General features: G+C 48.7%; 1 protein-coding gene across 1 annotated transcript in view; it reads right to left on the bottom strand.

Annotated features, from left to right (window-relative positions):
• Nucleotides 1–3,639: 3,639 nt before the first annotated feature.
• Nucleotides 3,640–13,055, bottom strand: part of LOC136296054 (hydrocephalus-inducing protein homolog) — a 66,289-nt gene continuing 56,873 nt past the window's right edge. The window contains 14 exon segments of the mRNA XM_066194872.1: nucleotides 3,640–3,795; nucleotides 3,797–3,896; nucleotides 4,663–5,018; nucleotides 5,193–5,234; nucleotides 5,637–5,703; nucleotides 6,212–6,369; nucleotides 7,546–7,767; nucleotides 8,109–8,251; nucleotides 8,599–8,853; nucleotides 9,442–9,550; nucleotides 10,097–10,289; nucleotides 11,234–11,382; nucleotides 11,968–12,203; nucleotides 12,571–12,775. Of these exon segments, the coding sequence (XP_066050969.1) occupies nucleotides 3,733–3,795; nucleotides 3,797–3,896; nucleotides 4,663–5,018; nucleotides 5,193–5,234; nucleotides 5,637–5,703; nucleotides 6,212–6,369; nucleotides 7,546–7,767; nucleotides 8,109–8,251; nucleotides 8,599–8,853; nucleotides 9,442–9,550; nucleotides 10,097–10,289; nucleotides 11,234–11,382; nucleotides 11,968–12,203; nucleotides 12,571–12,775 (2,298 nt within the window). The 3' untranslated portion in view covers nucleotides 3,640–3,732.

The raw sequence follows: 13,055 nt of genomic DNA, 5'->3' as shown, positions 1-13,055 counted from the left end.
CTGTTAGACACTCCTGTACAGGGTCTAATTAGTTAAGGTCAAACATCAGCGTAAATCTTTCACTCTCCTGTCACAAAGAAAGTAGCTACATTTCAAAACTTAGCAGTTTCTTCTTTGTGCTGATTGCTGTGAACCTCTACTACCATTTATTACGTTCCTTCTTTGATGCTCATGTCCTGACTGCAGGATCAGAGACTGGTTAGCTGCAGAAGAGTGCTATCACATTTCTGTAACACGCCATTTTCCTGCTGATGGATTACAAAATGTTTAACAAAAAGCACATTCAGGATCTAGACACGAAGGTACTCAAGGTCACCCAGCAAACAAGCAGAAGAGCCAGAGAAGGTGACAGATCTCCTGAGGCCCAGCAGAACGGGCTTGCCTCAAAGCCACACTGCTCTCCCTGCTGACAGCTGAAGGGTGAGCTTGGGTGAAAGATGAGCAGTGACTCGGAGGGAACTGCAAAGGTACAGGTGTCCAAATGCAGTGTCTGTACTGAATGTTGAAAGCTGTAATGTTCACGTTAAATTCTTCCTGCTGAACAGTCATCCAAAGAAATGAATACCTTCATTTTTGCAGACTTCAGAATAATTTAATATATTTACCTCGTAGACTCTTCTGGAATTCATAAATCAGGCTTAATGAGAAGTGTTAGCCCACACTTACTGCAATTACATGATGAATGTTTGATTTCTGGCTTACAGCCTGAAAAATACATAGATTTCTGTGATCTCTAGAAAGGAAAAGATGAAACCTCAGGTTTTAATTAGGGGCTAATAGCTTTAGTTCACTTCAATGCAAAGGCCTTTGGTTTTTTAAAAGCTTTCCAACCCAGCTGAAAGGCTGCTACTCAATTAGTCTGGAGTTATACATCACATGATCAAGTGGTGACAGCCTAAGCTATTGCTTTCTCTGTAAGAGCTTTTAGTTGGGGGAAAAAATGCATTGCTTTTACATCCTCTGGCTGCACCCGTGCTGCCGAAGTGCTGATGAAGACTGAGCTCAGCACGTCCTACCACTGCAGCTACACAGGATCAAGCCCTGAGCCTGCCCCTGTGTCACCAGTGAGCACTGCTGGAGCTGCTGAAACTCTGCGAGGAAAACAACAGGAAAATTTAATCTCCACATGAATCTGCAGAGTTTTTAACGGGAATATTAATTTTGGAATAAGTGATTGGAAGTGTGTGTGTGTGTGTGTGTGTGAAAGCACCAGAGCAATTAACAGAGAGGCCACTCTGCATAGTGAGGGATGCCACCTCATCAAAGGGAGGATTCCCTCCTTCTGCATTTCTATTTGGCATTCTCGTTCAGAGCACAGATGTGCTAAAAGAAAAATTAAAAAAAAAAAAAGTACAATATTTATCAACCTCTATCTCTGAATGAAAATACAAGACTGATTTTCAGTTGTATTCCCAGCACTGTAATAAAAACACACTAGGACCATAATTGTTGCATGTTTCCTACTTGCAGTAAACTCGAAATTTTAATATTCTTTCCAAGTTTATGTCATACATAGGTTTATATATGCTAAAGAACTTAAGTTTGTTAAATTACTGCATACTTCTTCATGCTGCTGAACAATAGCACAGATTGTTTGTGTCTTGAGTAGAACAGGTTTGTCTTAGTAAAAAGAAGTGAGAAACTTTCCAAGTTAACCAGAATTAAGAAAGTACTTTTGAAAACAAAGGAAGGGAAAAAAAATCAATCCTATTAGTTCATGGTGTTTCAAAGTCTACTACTCTGTGCAGCCTAAGGAGGCTGTACTGGAATAAGGGAAGAGAGAAATTATAATAAAGAAATAAATACTGTGTGCATATCTGATATGATCTGTAGCTCCCAGCTTAGCTGTGCCCTGTTTCAAAATGCCCTGTTCTTCTCAGTATTATGGATTTTTTGTGTGTGCAATCTCTGTATAGGGAAACCTTGACTAGAGATTACTCCTCTTTGGCAGCCGGCTCTCTGAACAGGCCACATGAAAATATTCTCACATGTCGTATATCTGCTTTGGTTCTGGATATTAGAACACCACCTTTGCAGTGTAAATTTTAAAACCCCCTGAAGTCTTCACTTGAGGCAAGTTTGATTCCTTATTACTCACATTTCTATAAACTGTACATAAGAGCTTGCAAATCATTGAGTCTCCTTTAAGCACTGTACTCTTAGATCTGACCTGAACTGGGCCCAGTTCTAAAGTCCTGTTTAATTCTGTTTCAGAAAAGGGTTCTAGAAAATCCCTCTCACTGATTTACTGTTATGTTTTGTCTGCATGGGGAATATTAGCTGAGTGACAAATAAGCAGTGACTTTATTGATTAGAGCCCATGCTTACTGTTTCATTAAACTTTAAGCTCGTTCAAGAAATCTCTGCCTACTCTATTTGAAAACTACTTCCCAGTTTGTAATTGTTCAAATCCATTTAGGCTTCTCAGTAAATTCCACAGAACCATGATAGTAACTGCACACCACGACCACCTGGAGGTACTTGAAACAGCAATAAATATGTTAGTGGTATTAAGAAGTATTAACACCACCTCTTGGGGCAGTGGTACTTGAAAGCGACTTAAAATCCAGACCGAGGTTCTGGAGACGCTTGCCAGAGAGCTAATGAAAAGCTCTGAGGTTCAAGTGTGCGCCATTTGTAACGGTGTGTCTTTTTAGGAGTGCAGATATGGTCTTTCTAGATCCCAGTCAGCCTCTCCAGTAGAGAAACTGCTTGAGAAGAATTCAGGCAGCAATTCAAGCTCACACGACCGCACAAGTTACCTGCTAGCTCAGCAGAGAGGCAGAAGGCTCCCAGCCCCAGATCAATCTCCAGCAAGCGTTTATTCCACGTGCCAAAGTTGAATCCAGAGCCAAAGAGAGAGACCATGTGGTTTTTCTCAGTTATATAGTGTCTTAGATTCGTGGGTGGTACTGTTGCCTTGGAAGGCTGATCTGAAACAGAGACTGGACAGAGCTAGAGAATAAAGTAGGGATTTATTGAAAGGCCTCCAGGATCCACCCTGGGCAGGACAGGAGCCTGACCAAGGCTGCACCCCGGGTGGACCAAGAATAGTCACAAAATGGCCCCCTGTCATAAGATCTTACACTTTTTAAAAGTTTTGGTCCATTTGCATATTGGGGTTCAATTGTCCAATTACTGCTTCAGGTTGTGAGGTCCCATCTTTCTTGTTCTTCTCTTCAGTTCACCTTTGTTAATGCTTTCGGGCCTGAAATGTGTCCTTGGTTCTCTACAGAAGAAGGATTTGTTTTGTCCACCTACTCTGTGAAGAGAGCTTACTGCCACTTAATATGAGGCCCAGAACTACATCCTTAGGCAGCACAGAATCTGCAGACATGAAAACTAAAACCTAAGGCATCAGTACAAGGGGGGCAGGGCAGGGGGCAAGTGACCATAGGGAAGACAAGGGGATACCAGGGAGGGAGTGATGGACTTGCAAAACCCAAAGAGAAGATTGCACAATGTTTGCAAGCAGCCATGGAGGAGAAGCCTTCTTTACACCTGGGGTATCTTTAATCTTTGCTTTTCCACGGCAGGGCAGTTGGAAACTCCTTTAATGGCACAAGGGAATTCACCCACAGACACCTGTCTTTCCAACCAAGACACGCTGACAATTAACAATGTATTGCCAATTGTTTAATAAGAACTAGTAAACAGTTAATAGAGACCATCAGCAGCAGCAGACACAATGTTGGCAGCTCCTGCCAGATGCTCCAGCTGACACAAATGCTGTCACTCAGGTGTTGGTTTCAAGTGCACCTGATTCTTTGGTCTCTGTCCTTTCTCTGCCTGCTGTGACAACAGAGCATTTTGGTTTACGACGTCTCTTCCGCTCCTGGGCTCTGCCTTTCACAATCACCACCGCCTTCTTCTGAGTCGGCTCCAGGTTAGGAATTCTAGGAAGAAAGGGCCCGGTATCAGCCAGACGAGCATTTCCAGCCAGCCACTTTTCTGTCTCCATGCAGAGCACACAGTACTGCGTCCTCTCTCTGTGCAAGCAGCAAATTAAACAACTGCACTCGCTGCACGGAGGCTGCAGAGGTGCAAGGGCAGGAACATGAGCAGTTAAGTGCCTGAGGACCAACTACAGCACACAGGATTCCATGTAGAGAAGCAGCCTTTGCTTGTCCCAAAATGAAACAGAGCTGGTTCCTGGATCTCTTGTTGCAGATTTTGCAACCCCTCCAGGAGCTTCACGTTTCATACAGTGTCTTTTTCCAGTGTCTCCCTACCAAGGCCAGAGGATCTTTCTGTGCTCCTGTGGGTGTTTCTGCTGCCTCTCTGGGGCTGCCTGTCTCCAGGTCCCCCATCCCAGTCACAGGGACTAAAGGGAGGGTGTTAGGGGATGAACCAGGCTGTGCTTGGTGATGCCCAGCAACAGGACAAGAGGCAATGGGCAGAACCTGAACAGGAAACTCCACCTGAAGCCCAGGAAGAACTTCTTTCCGTGCAGGTTGCCCAGAGAGGGTGGGGAGTGTCCCTCACTGGAATTATTCCAGAGCCCTCTGGACACAACCCTATGCCATGTGCTCTGGGATGACCCTGCTTGAGCAGGAAAGTGGGACCAGATGACCTACTGTGGTCCCTTCCAACCCGCCCCGGCCAGTGATTCAGTGATACCCATCAGTAGCATGAGTTCCCAAGCGTGTAGACGTTTCCCACCTGCACAGCATGGGGGTCATGAAGTTCCCCACGCTCATCGGGTAGAACTGCACTTGAAAGGTCTGCTTCTTGCCAGGACTGATGATGCCGTGGTCAGGACTGATGGAGAACAGTGGCTGGACATCTGGTATGAGTTCCAGGGAACTGCCATTCTGCAGACACCATTGTCTGTCCTCCCCAATGCGTATCTTCTGGAAGCCATCCTGCTGCTCGGGCCACTCCAGCTGCTGCTGCTCAGAATACCGTGGCAGCCTGACAAGCTCCCCCATCTCAACATGTCCTTGAAAGGGAGGCTCCTGGCACCATTTGATATACTCCAGCATACTTGTGCGATACTTAGGATTACCAAAGAGGAACTGACCTGCAGAGAGGAAGAGGACACCTTTCAAAGACAAAACCCTGTGTTCCCAGCAACTCTGCCTCCTGCTGCAGGTAAGTGGAAGAGAGCTGGGATGCACTTGGAGCATCTCTGGCCAAGTACTTTCAGCAGGAAATAGAACATCTGGGAGCAGGGTCTCTGCCTGCAGCACACACTCCCGTGCCAGAGCAGGAGAGTTGGTTTTAGTCAATGACTTTGCATTTGCCCTGGAGTGGGGAACTGCACACAGACAGTGGCTGTAGGGCAGCTCACTCGTTACACCAGTTTTTCCCTGTTCAGACTTCTCAAAGGGATGACCTGGTGTCCCCCTTCCCAGTCCTGACCCAGCACACGGCTCTCCCCAGAGCCTGGCTCAGCTCCTTTGCAGAGCAAAAGCAGCAGAGCAAGAACAGAAGGGGCTGAAAGGCAGAGCGGGGACAAGGAGAAAACTCTCCAGCTGCAGCTGGGAAGATGCTGATAAAAGTGGACGTGTGGACAAGGACGAAAAAGCAATTCATGTTTTGGAGTGAAGTGGCAAGGTCTTCTCCCCAGGCCCTCAGCTACCAAATGAAATTCCCTTACTCATCTCAGGGATTAAGTATGCAGCCATCCGTGCTTTACAATCTGCAGCTTCCTCCCAGGAGTATTCCAGGGCTACCTTCCCTGTGTTGTGCATCCTGAAACTGAAAAGCAAGAAGAAAGAATAAAAAAAAGTCCAACAAATATAAAGCAAATAGTACAGTAACATTGTCCGATGGACTCCTGGTACCGCTTTCTCCTGAGGAGCACCTTCTTCCCCACGCAACCCTGCCATGCTCAGGCTGCTGTCCTGGGTGGCCCAAAAAAGTATTTCCAAGTCTGGAAGTTTAAGAGGAAAGGGCCAACATGGTGCTCAGGACATGGAAGCCAAGGGGCATACTCTGGACTTTAGGTCTTGGTTTGACTGCAAACTTATTCTTGAGCAGATGAGGACAGGTGACAGGCCGTGAAAGCAAACCCACGGCTGTCCTCAGCAGAAGGTGTGGCAGCACTGAACCTGTCCTGACCACCACCTCCTGCCTGGCTTTGCATGCACGTGAATGGGCCTGTGCTGGTTTTGGCTGGGGTAGAGTTCTGGGAAGCAGGCACTGGGTCAGCCCTGGGCAAAGGCAGCTCCCGCTCACAGGGCCCTGCCTGGCCTCCAGCACTCACGTGGATTTGCTTTTCCGGAAGGGCAAGGTATTCTTGAACTGGACCAGGATGGTGTTCACTTTGAAGTGGCTGTAGACAACAGAGGCACTGAGGTACAGCTCGGCCTCCTGGCTGTTCTTCACCATAGTCTGAGCCCATTTTAGGACTGTCTTGACCACCTGCAAACAGAGGAGGGAGGAATCACTGAGCAGAGCCCAGAAAGCCAGGCTGAGAAGGGAGTCTTTTGGCCTCCAAGGTCAGCCTCATAGAGGGACTAGAAAGGACCATTCACTTTTACTTCCCTGCAAAGATGACAAAATTGGGACTGTTCTGTTACAGTAGTTGTTTCTACCCACTGATCAAAGCAGTCACTACCACAGCTGTTAATATACCCATGGAGACTATAGCTGCATTCCAGTCCCTGTACATCAACCTTGTAGACGGGACTGGCTTTTTTCCTGGTCTCCTATAAATCCCACGGGTCTCAAAATTAGGGTTAAGTTCCCCTGCTGGAGCTCTGTGGATGGAGAACCCAAAGACTGAAGAGTTCTGGAAAGCACCTTTTTCTTCTTGTCTTAGGAGAAAGTGCTCTCCAGATGTCATGTGTGGAGCAACAGCCACACTGCAGGGAGCTGGCAATGGGCATTTTGGGATGTGAAAGATCTCACTAGGAAAGTCTCCAACTGCAGATGTTCTGATAGAAAAGAGGATGGTTAAGAGGCCTTAAAATGGTCCAGGAACTCAGGAAGAACCTTCACCCGAGATGAGTGTGTTTGGCAATAATGACAATAAAAGCAAGAGCATCTGGAGATGATCCTTCTCCAGACTCCTCCATACTGTCATACAGTGCCTGGGCTACTCCATGATGAGATATCCCACACAATACAGAGATCACAACTAAAAACTCTGGTATCCATGCAGACAAAACTTGGAGTTCACCAGCATATGCAGTACAAGTGTATTGCTGTCCACTTCCAAAGAAAAGACAGAGTGCAGCAGACTTAACTCCTTGTTGGTGAAAAGGCACCAAATCAGATGAAGAGATTTCTAACACCAAAAGTGGGATAAAATCATAAAACATTGTCTCCCATTCAACACAGGCTGCAACCCTTGTGCTTGTGGCACAGACTCATAGTTTGTGTTGGCTAAAGGTCTCTTGTCAAAAGGCCTCCCCCTCTCATGTGAGTGTATCTGGTCACTGTGCATCCACCTCTCCCCTAGAATGCACTGCTGGTGAATCTCACGGCTGTCCAATGTCCAGAGGAAGCAGGAGCTGCTCAGCCAGCAGTGATGGGGGTTACTGTGGTTCTTTTTGTAAAAGCTGGGTTGTGTTTTTTTGCCATTTTGCTTCTCACCTTCCTTTTTTCAGGCCACCTGGCTGCTGGGTCTTTCCTGGTGGTATCCTTCGATGTGACAATGCACATTTGGTCGTCCCAGTCCTGAACCTCCCCTCCTGGCAGCTCAAAGTTGATCTCGGCCACCTTACATTTCACAAGGTGCCTCCTGAAGGTGGCTGGGACATCTGACTTCAAGGTCACTGTGATGTCCTTGGCACAGCCAGGATAGAGATGTCCCACCTAGGGAGAATCAGGGAGTCAAAACCAAACTGGAAGCACTGCCTGGGGCAGAACTGAGAGTAAAAAGGACTATTGTGGTGAGCAGCTGTGCCAGGAATCTGCACCTCAGTGTGGATTTATGTGAAGTTTGATAGACAAAAGTATGAATGGAAGGTGCCACCTCCCATAACATGAAGCCTTTTCTGCAAGACTGGCAGCCTTGGCCCAGCCAAGCCAGGGACTGCATCTCCTACGTGGCACTAGAACGGGCTATCACTGGTACGTGAGGACTGCCTGCCAGCTCCTGGGAACACCAGGGCAGGGCTTGAGCAATGGGGAAAGGCAGAGCAGTCCACGCTCACCTTGGGAGAGAACTGGAATGGTGCGTTTGCCTCCCACTCAAAGCACATGACCTTCGTACAGGTGTGGTTGGTGATGGTGAAGGTCCTGTTGCAGGGCTTCCCGACAGAATGGCTCCCAAACTGGACGTGATTCACTCTGACAGCTGTTGAGGAGGAGAACAAGGCAATCTCAGCATGCAGGGAGCTCCATCCACCCCCCTTCACGTGCACAGACACCTGTATGTTCAACGCTTTCTTGCTCCAAGCCTTCCTCCCTCTGAGAGGAAGTTCCCCAGGCAGTTCCCCATCCCACCACTTTCAGGGAAACACCCTGACACACCCCTAAGCCAGCCACATGAAGCACAGCACACACTGCTCTGCAGGCATGCCTGCCACGCCCACAGGCCACCAAGTCCAGTGGGTGACAGCCCAGGCCTGGCTAGAGAGAGGACACACATGATCAGGCATTTTCCTCTCCCTTCGGCCACCTTGGCAGCCTCTCCTCTCTTACCATCAATGATGCCTTGATTCAGAATGCTCTCAGCATTCCCCTCCTGTATGTCTTCCTCCAGTCCGTCGAGGGTGAATTCATCCTTGTGGCCTTCACCTATCAGCTTTATTGGAGACTTTTTAGAGTATTTGTCCTTCCTTAAGACGTGAATCCTCCCTTCCAGTCCTTGAGCCAGGGTGGGTTTGAAAATGACATCAAACTTTGTCGATTGCCCGGAATGCAGTAGCAGGAAAGGCTTCTTTGGGGACTTGCTCTCTGCGCAGCAACGGAAATCAGAGTTAAGTGATACAGCGGTACAGAGGAAATATTTCCATAGGCTGTATGAGGAATGAGAGGTTGAAACCAGCTGCCTTCAAAGCACAGGTTCTGCACCCAATGATTCCAGACCCTCTTCCTGTGTTCACAAGACTGCCACCTCCAGACACATCACCACTTAGGCAGCTTAACCTCAGGCTGATGCCCAGCCCTCACTCCATTTGCTTCCAGCCAGCTCCTGCCATATGGAAAGCCGAGACAGAGAGTGCTTTTGGCTTCTGCTGGCTGACTGTGTGCTCAAGGGCTGTGTTCATTCAGGCTGGTGCCTTCCCTCAAGCAGCAAATACCTCAGAGGGTCCACTGAGGTAGTGACAGTCCCCCACAACTCTACCCACCATGTCCAGAAGACCAGAACTTCCTACAACTTGCTAGGAGGAAACCCTGCAAAAAATCCCCAAGAAAAGCTTGGGGGACAGAGAGCCCAAGGAAAGAAACTGTGTCTAACATCTGGCTGCTGCTCAGAGAAGCCGAGAGCAGGCACACGTTTTCCCTCTGTGCATGATCACACTTCATGGTTAATGAATTTACCGTGTACAGCAGAGTCGTCTTCCACATCTTCAGTGTAGACCGTCTCAAGTGTGGAGCCCCTGCCTTTCAAGAGGAACGCTCCGTGCTCATCCTCCAGGTGTAACATGAACTGAGAAAAGGAAGCACAGAGCACATTGACACTGGTGTGAGCACAGGGTGGGAACACAGGGACTGACACCGCAGTGCTGCTGGTCCCGCATGGGAACCCAGCACCTCTCCCACTACAAACAGCACTTAGCACAAAAGTTAAGTCAAACCAGCTGGGAAAAAAGAGCGCTCAGAGGCATTTGGATGGACCTGACACAGATCCAAACAGGACAGAATGTAATTAAACCACAACTAAGTTTACTTAAAATGTAGTAAACTGGGATCAAATACAATCTAATGGAGCTGGGAAATCACACATGTTCATGAGAACAAAAGGTGACCTGAGAGACAGCGGAAAATACTCCACCACCTTTCTTGCGTTCAACTTAAAAAAGAAAGACTGGACAGACAATTTCCAAGAGCTCTCTTCTTAGAGAACAGATGTCAGTCACTTGCTTAAAAAAAATTCCTGACACCTCATCCCAGGTCTGCCATGTTTTTTGGGACCCTTCCCCTGTGCCACAAGCACTTGCTCCCAAACCAGACCATTCCTTGAGCAGGTCCTCACCTTGACAGGTATCACGCCATTGTTACAGATGACCAGGGGGAGCATCTCTGACTCCCCCAGCTGGAGCCTCCTGAAGCGCAGCAGGGAATTTTTGCTGTTGATGCGGTAACTGGGGCACACGACTGTCACCTGTGGCTTATGCGCCTTCCCGCTGATGGTGAAGGTCAGGATTTGAGGTTTAAAGTTCACAGAGCTGCAGGAGAGGCACAGAAACGATTTCAGCAGGCACCAACCCATTTCTCACTGGGCAAGTGAGGGGGCAAGGGCCAACCACAGTGTTTTCCCTGCCGGGTGCTCCTGAACCACACAACACAGCCCCCACCAGGCTCTTCCCAATCCACTCAGGGCCATTCACAAGAGGAATCTGTTCCAAAGAGACACAGCCTTCCACAATAACAGTTAAAAAAACTTCTCTTAATTGAATCATGCAGTCCAGGAAGTAAATAATGAGGCATCAGATGAGACATGGCAAATCCCCTGGCTGCAGTGGGATGAGACACATACAACAAGCAAAAGCACAGCATGAAAGCAGTACAAAAGCAAGAAGGCAAAAATACATCATCGTCACCATCAGTAAAGATTATTTCCAAGAACAGTAAAAAACAATTGCTTATCAGCAATTAGACTTCTCTTGTTCCAATTCAGCCACTAAGGGGTTGAGCAAGGGCAGGTCAAAGCTGCAGTACACAGGTCCCAGGGCAGGGGAACTGGGCTCCTCTTTCATACCAGCTCCAATCACTCACATAAAATAGCTTAATGAATGCCAGGAAAATCACAGAGGATCACTTAATTTTACAGAAACAGAGAGGAAATTGTGACTGCGGACTTGCTGGCACAGGAACTGCTTCATCTCAGCCTTTGCCCATGGAAACCCCCAGCTCAAATGCAGCACATCTCAGTAACTTCAAGCTGACTACCTAGTATTTATTTCCCTGTCTACATAATTCCTCATACAGGCTGAACCATCAGCCCCATTTTTTCTGCTTTATCCAACAGTTGCTGCCTCCCAGATCATCCCATGCCAAGTACTCTGCCTATGGCTACTGAAAGCATTAGAGCTAACAAGACGTCTGGGCCTCCTCAGTGGAGAGGCAGCTATCAGTGAGGCCTCCCCCAATATTTCACAGGGTCAGTTACCCAGCTGGGATGACAAGGGAAGCCGTGAAAGTGCAGTTATAGTTCTTCTTGTCTGGTGGGGTGAAGGTCACCGTAGCAACAGCAGGAGATGAGCCAGGAACGGACATCTTGACTGGATACAAATTGAAAACGTTGATAGAGCTTTTATCCTTGGGGAAACCCAGAGAGCAGTGTTAGGAGAAAAGACCTTTCAACACGACACAGTTTTATTCATAAATGCATTACTGAGAACAGCCCCAGGCAGTGTGTCCTCCTCCCTGCTTCCCGAGGCAGGCTCCCTCCCTCCCAGGGAACGCTGACCTTGTGCTAAAGCATTCTGTGTTTTGAGCCCTGGCAGCTGTCCCAGCATACACGGGAGGTGGGCACTGCTTGGAAAACCCTGCAAATAACCTGGAACTGGCCTTCAAAGTGAAGGAAAAGCCAGGGAGCCTGAGGAAATGCCTCCTTTGAACCCTGGCATGTCAGTTCATGACAGCCCCTCTCTGAGTGTGCTTCCAGGAGAGGTTCAGAAGGATTCACCTCTCCCACCGAAGACCCAGAGATGTGAGCCAAAACCTTGCCCGAGACATGCAGAATTTGACACAACTCTTCCCTGGCTCTGCTGCTCTCCCCTGCAGTTTGACCTGCACTGAGCTAGACTAGTCTGGGCCCCAGGAAGCAATGCATCTGGAGAACAAAACGGACTCTCACACTGCCTTTAGAGGGACACCATCACCTTGGCCTCCTGTTCTTACCTTTCCACGCTGGGGTCTGATGGAGAGGACCACATCACATGACAGGCTGCTTGCATTGTAGATATTGAAATGAGCTTTAGCCTTTTGCTGAACCAGAATCTTGTTGAAGACGAATTTGTTCTTATCACTGACGAACAAGCCCACGCCTTCCACTGACTGCAGCAGCTTGCGGCTGAGGTCAGTGCTTCTGCAGATCAGGTGCTCCCCAAAGACTGACATGACATCGTCAACGAATGCTGTGGATAGACCAGAGGGATGAGCATGGAGTAGAAGCCTACCTGATGAATTTATCTGGACCCTGCTGGCTTCTCCGGAGGCTTGATAAGCCCTTTCTGCCTGGGTGACTGCTAAACCCAGCTTTGGGTGCGGGGAGCTGGCTTTGAGGATGGAGCTCAGCCTTAGAGAGCACCGCTTTCCTTTTATCCTTCCATGCATCCCTCTCAGCCTGGGAGGGATGAGTCCGCTGGTGGACTTGAAGAGAGCTGGAACCTCTGAGGATTCTAAGGTGGGACACCAGGGCTGGCGTGCCTCTCTGTCCAAGCAGCAAGTTTAGGTGCTGATCAGCAGCAGGTGTGACCAAGGGAACCTGTGGGCAGTACGTACCTGGGAGGCAGGACTCGGCAGTCAGGGTAAAGGGAATGCCAAGGGGATTGTCCCTGGGGTCTCTGCCCGTGATGTCAATGTAGAGCTGCTCCCCACACGTCCCCTCCTGCCCTGCCAGGCATTCCACTGTGATCTTCTGCTGGCCCCACGGACTGACGGAGCCAGAGCAAGGGGACACCGTGAACATGCCAAGACTGAGGGGACCCTGCAGAAAAAGTTCCAGGAGAGGCTGATGGCTAACAGCTGTGCCTTGAGCACCCCAGCAAAGAGTGTGTCCTGCCTTGGCCTCCAGCTGGGCCCAAGCACCCCAGTCCCAGGGCAGGGAAGGATGACTCCATGGCCCAAGGGCAACCCCAGGCTGAGACCAACAAGCCAAGAGGAGCTGCAAGCCTGTCCCAAGTAGCAGAGAGAAAGGAGTTTGAGTGTAAAGAATGAAGGTGGTAGCTGTGATCCTTCAACCTCCAGATGTAATGCAGGAGAGCAGA

The sequence above is a fragment of the Chamaea fasciata genome, unplaced genomic scaffold (assembly GCF_029207755.1).
Source record: "Chamaea fasciata isolate MVZ Bird 193981 ecotype frontalis unplaced genomic scaffold, bChaFas1.0.hap1 SCAF_12, whole genome shotgun sequence".
Lineage (NCBI taxonomy): Eukaryota > Metazoa > Chordata > Aves > Passeriformes > Sylviidae > Chamaea > Chamaea fasciata.
This window is presented reverse-complemented; position numbering and strand designations above follow the sequence as displayed.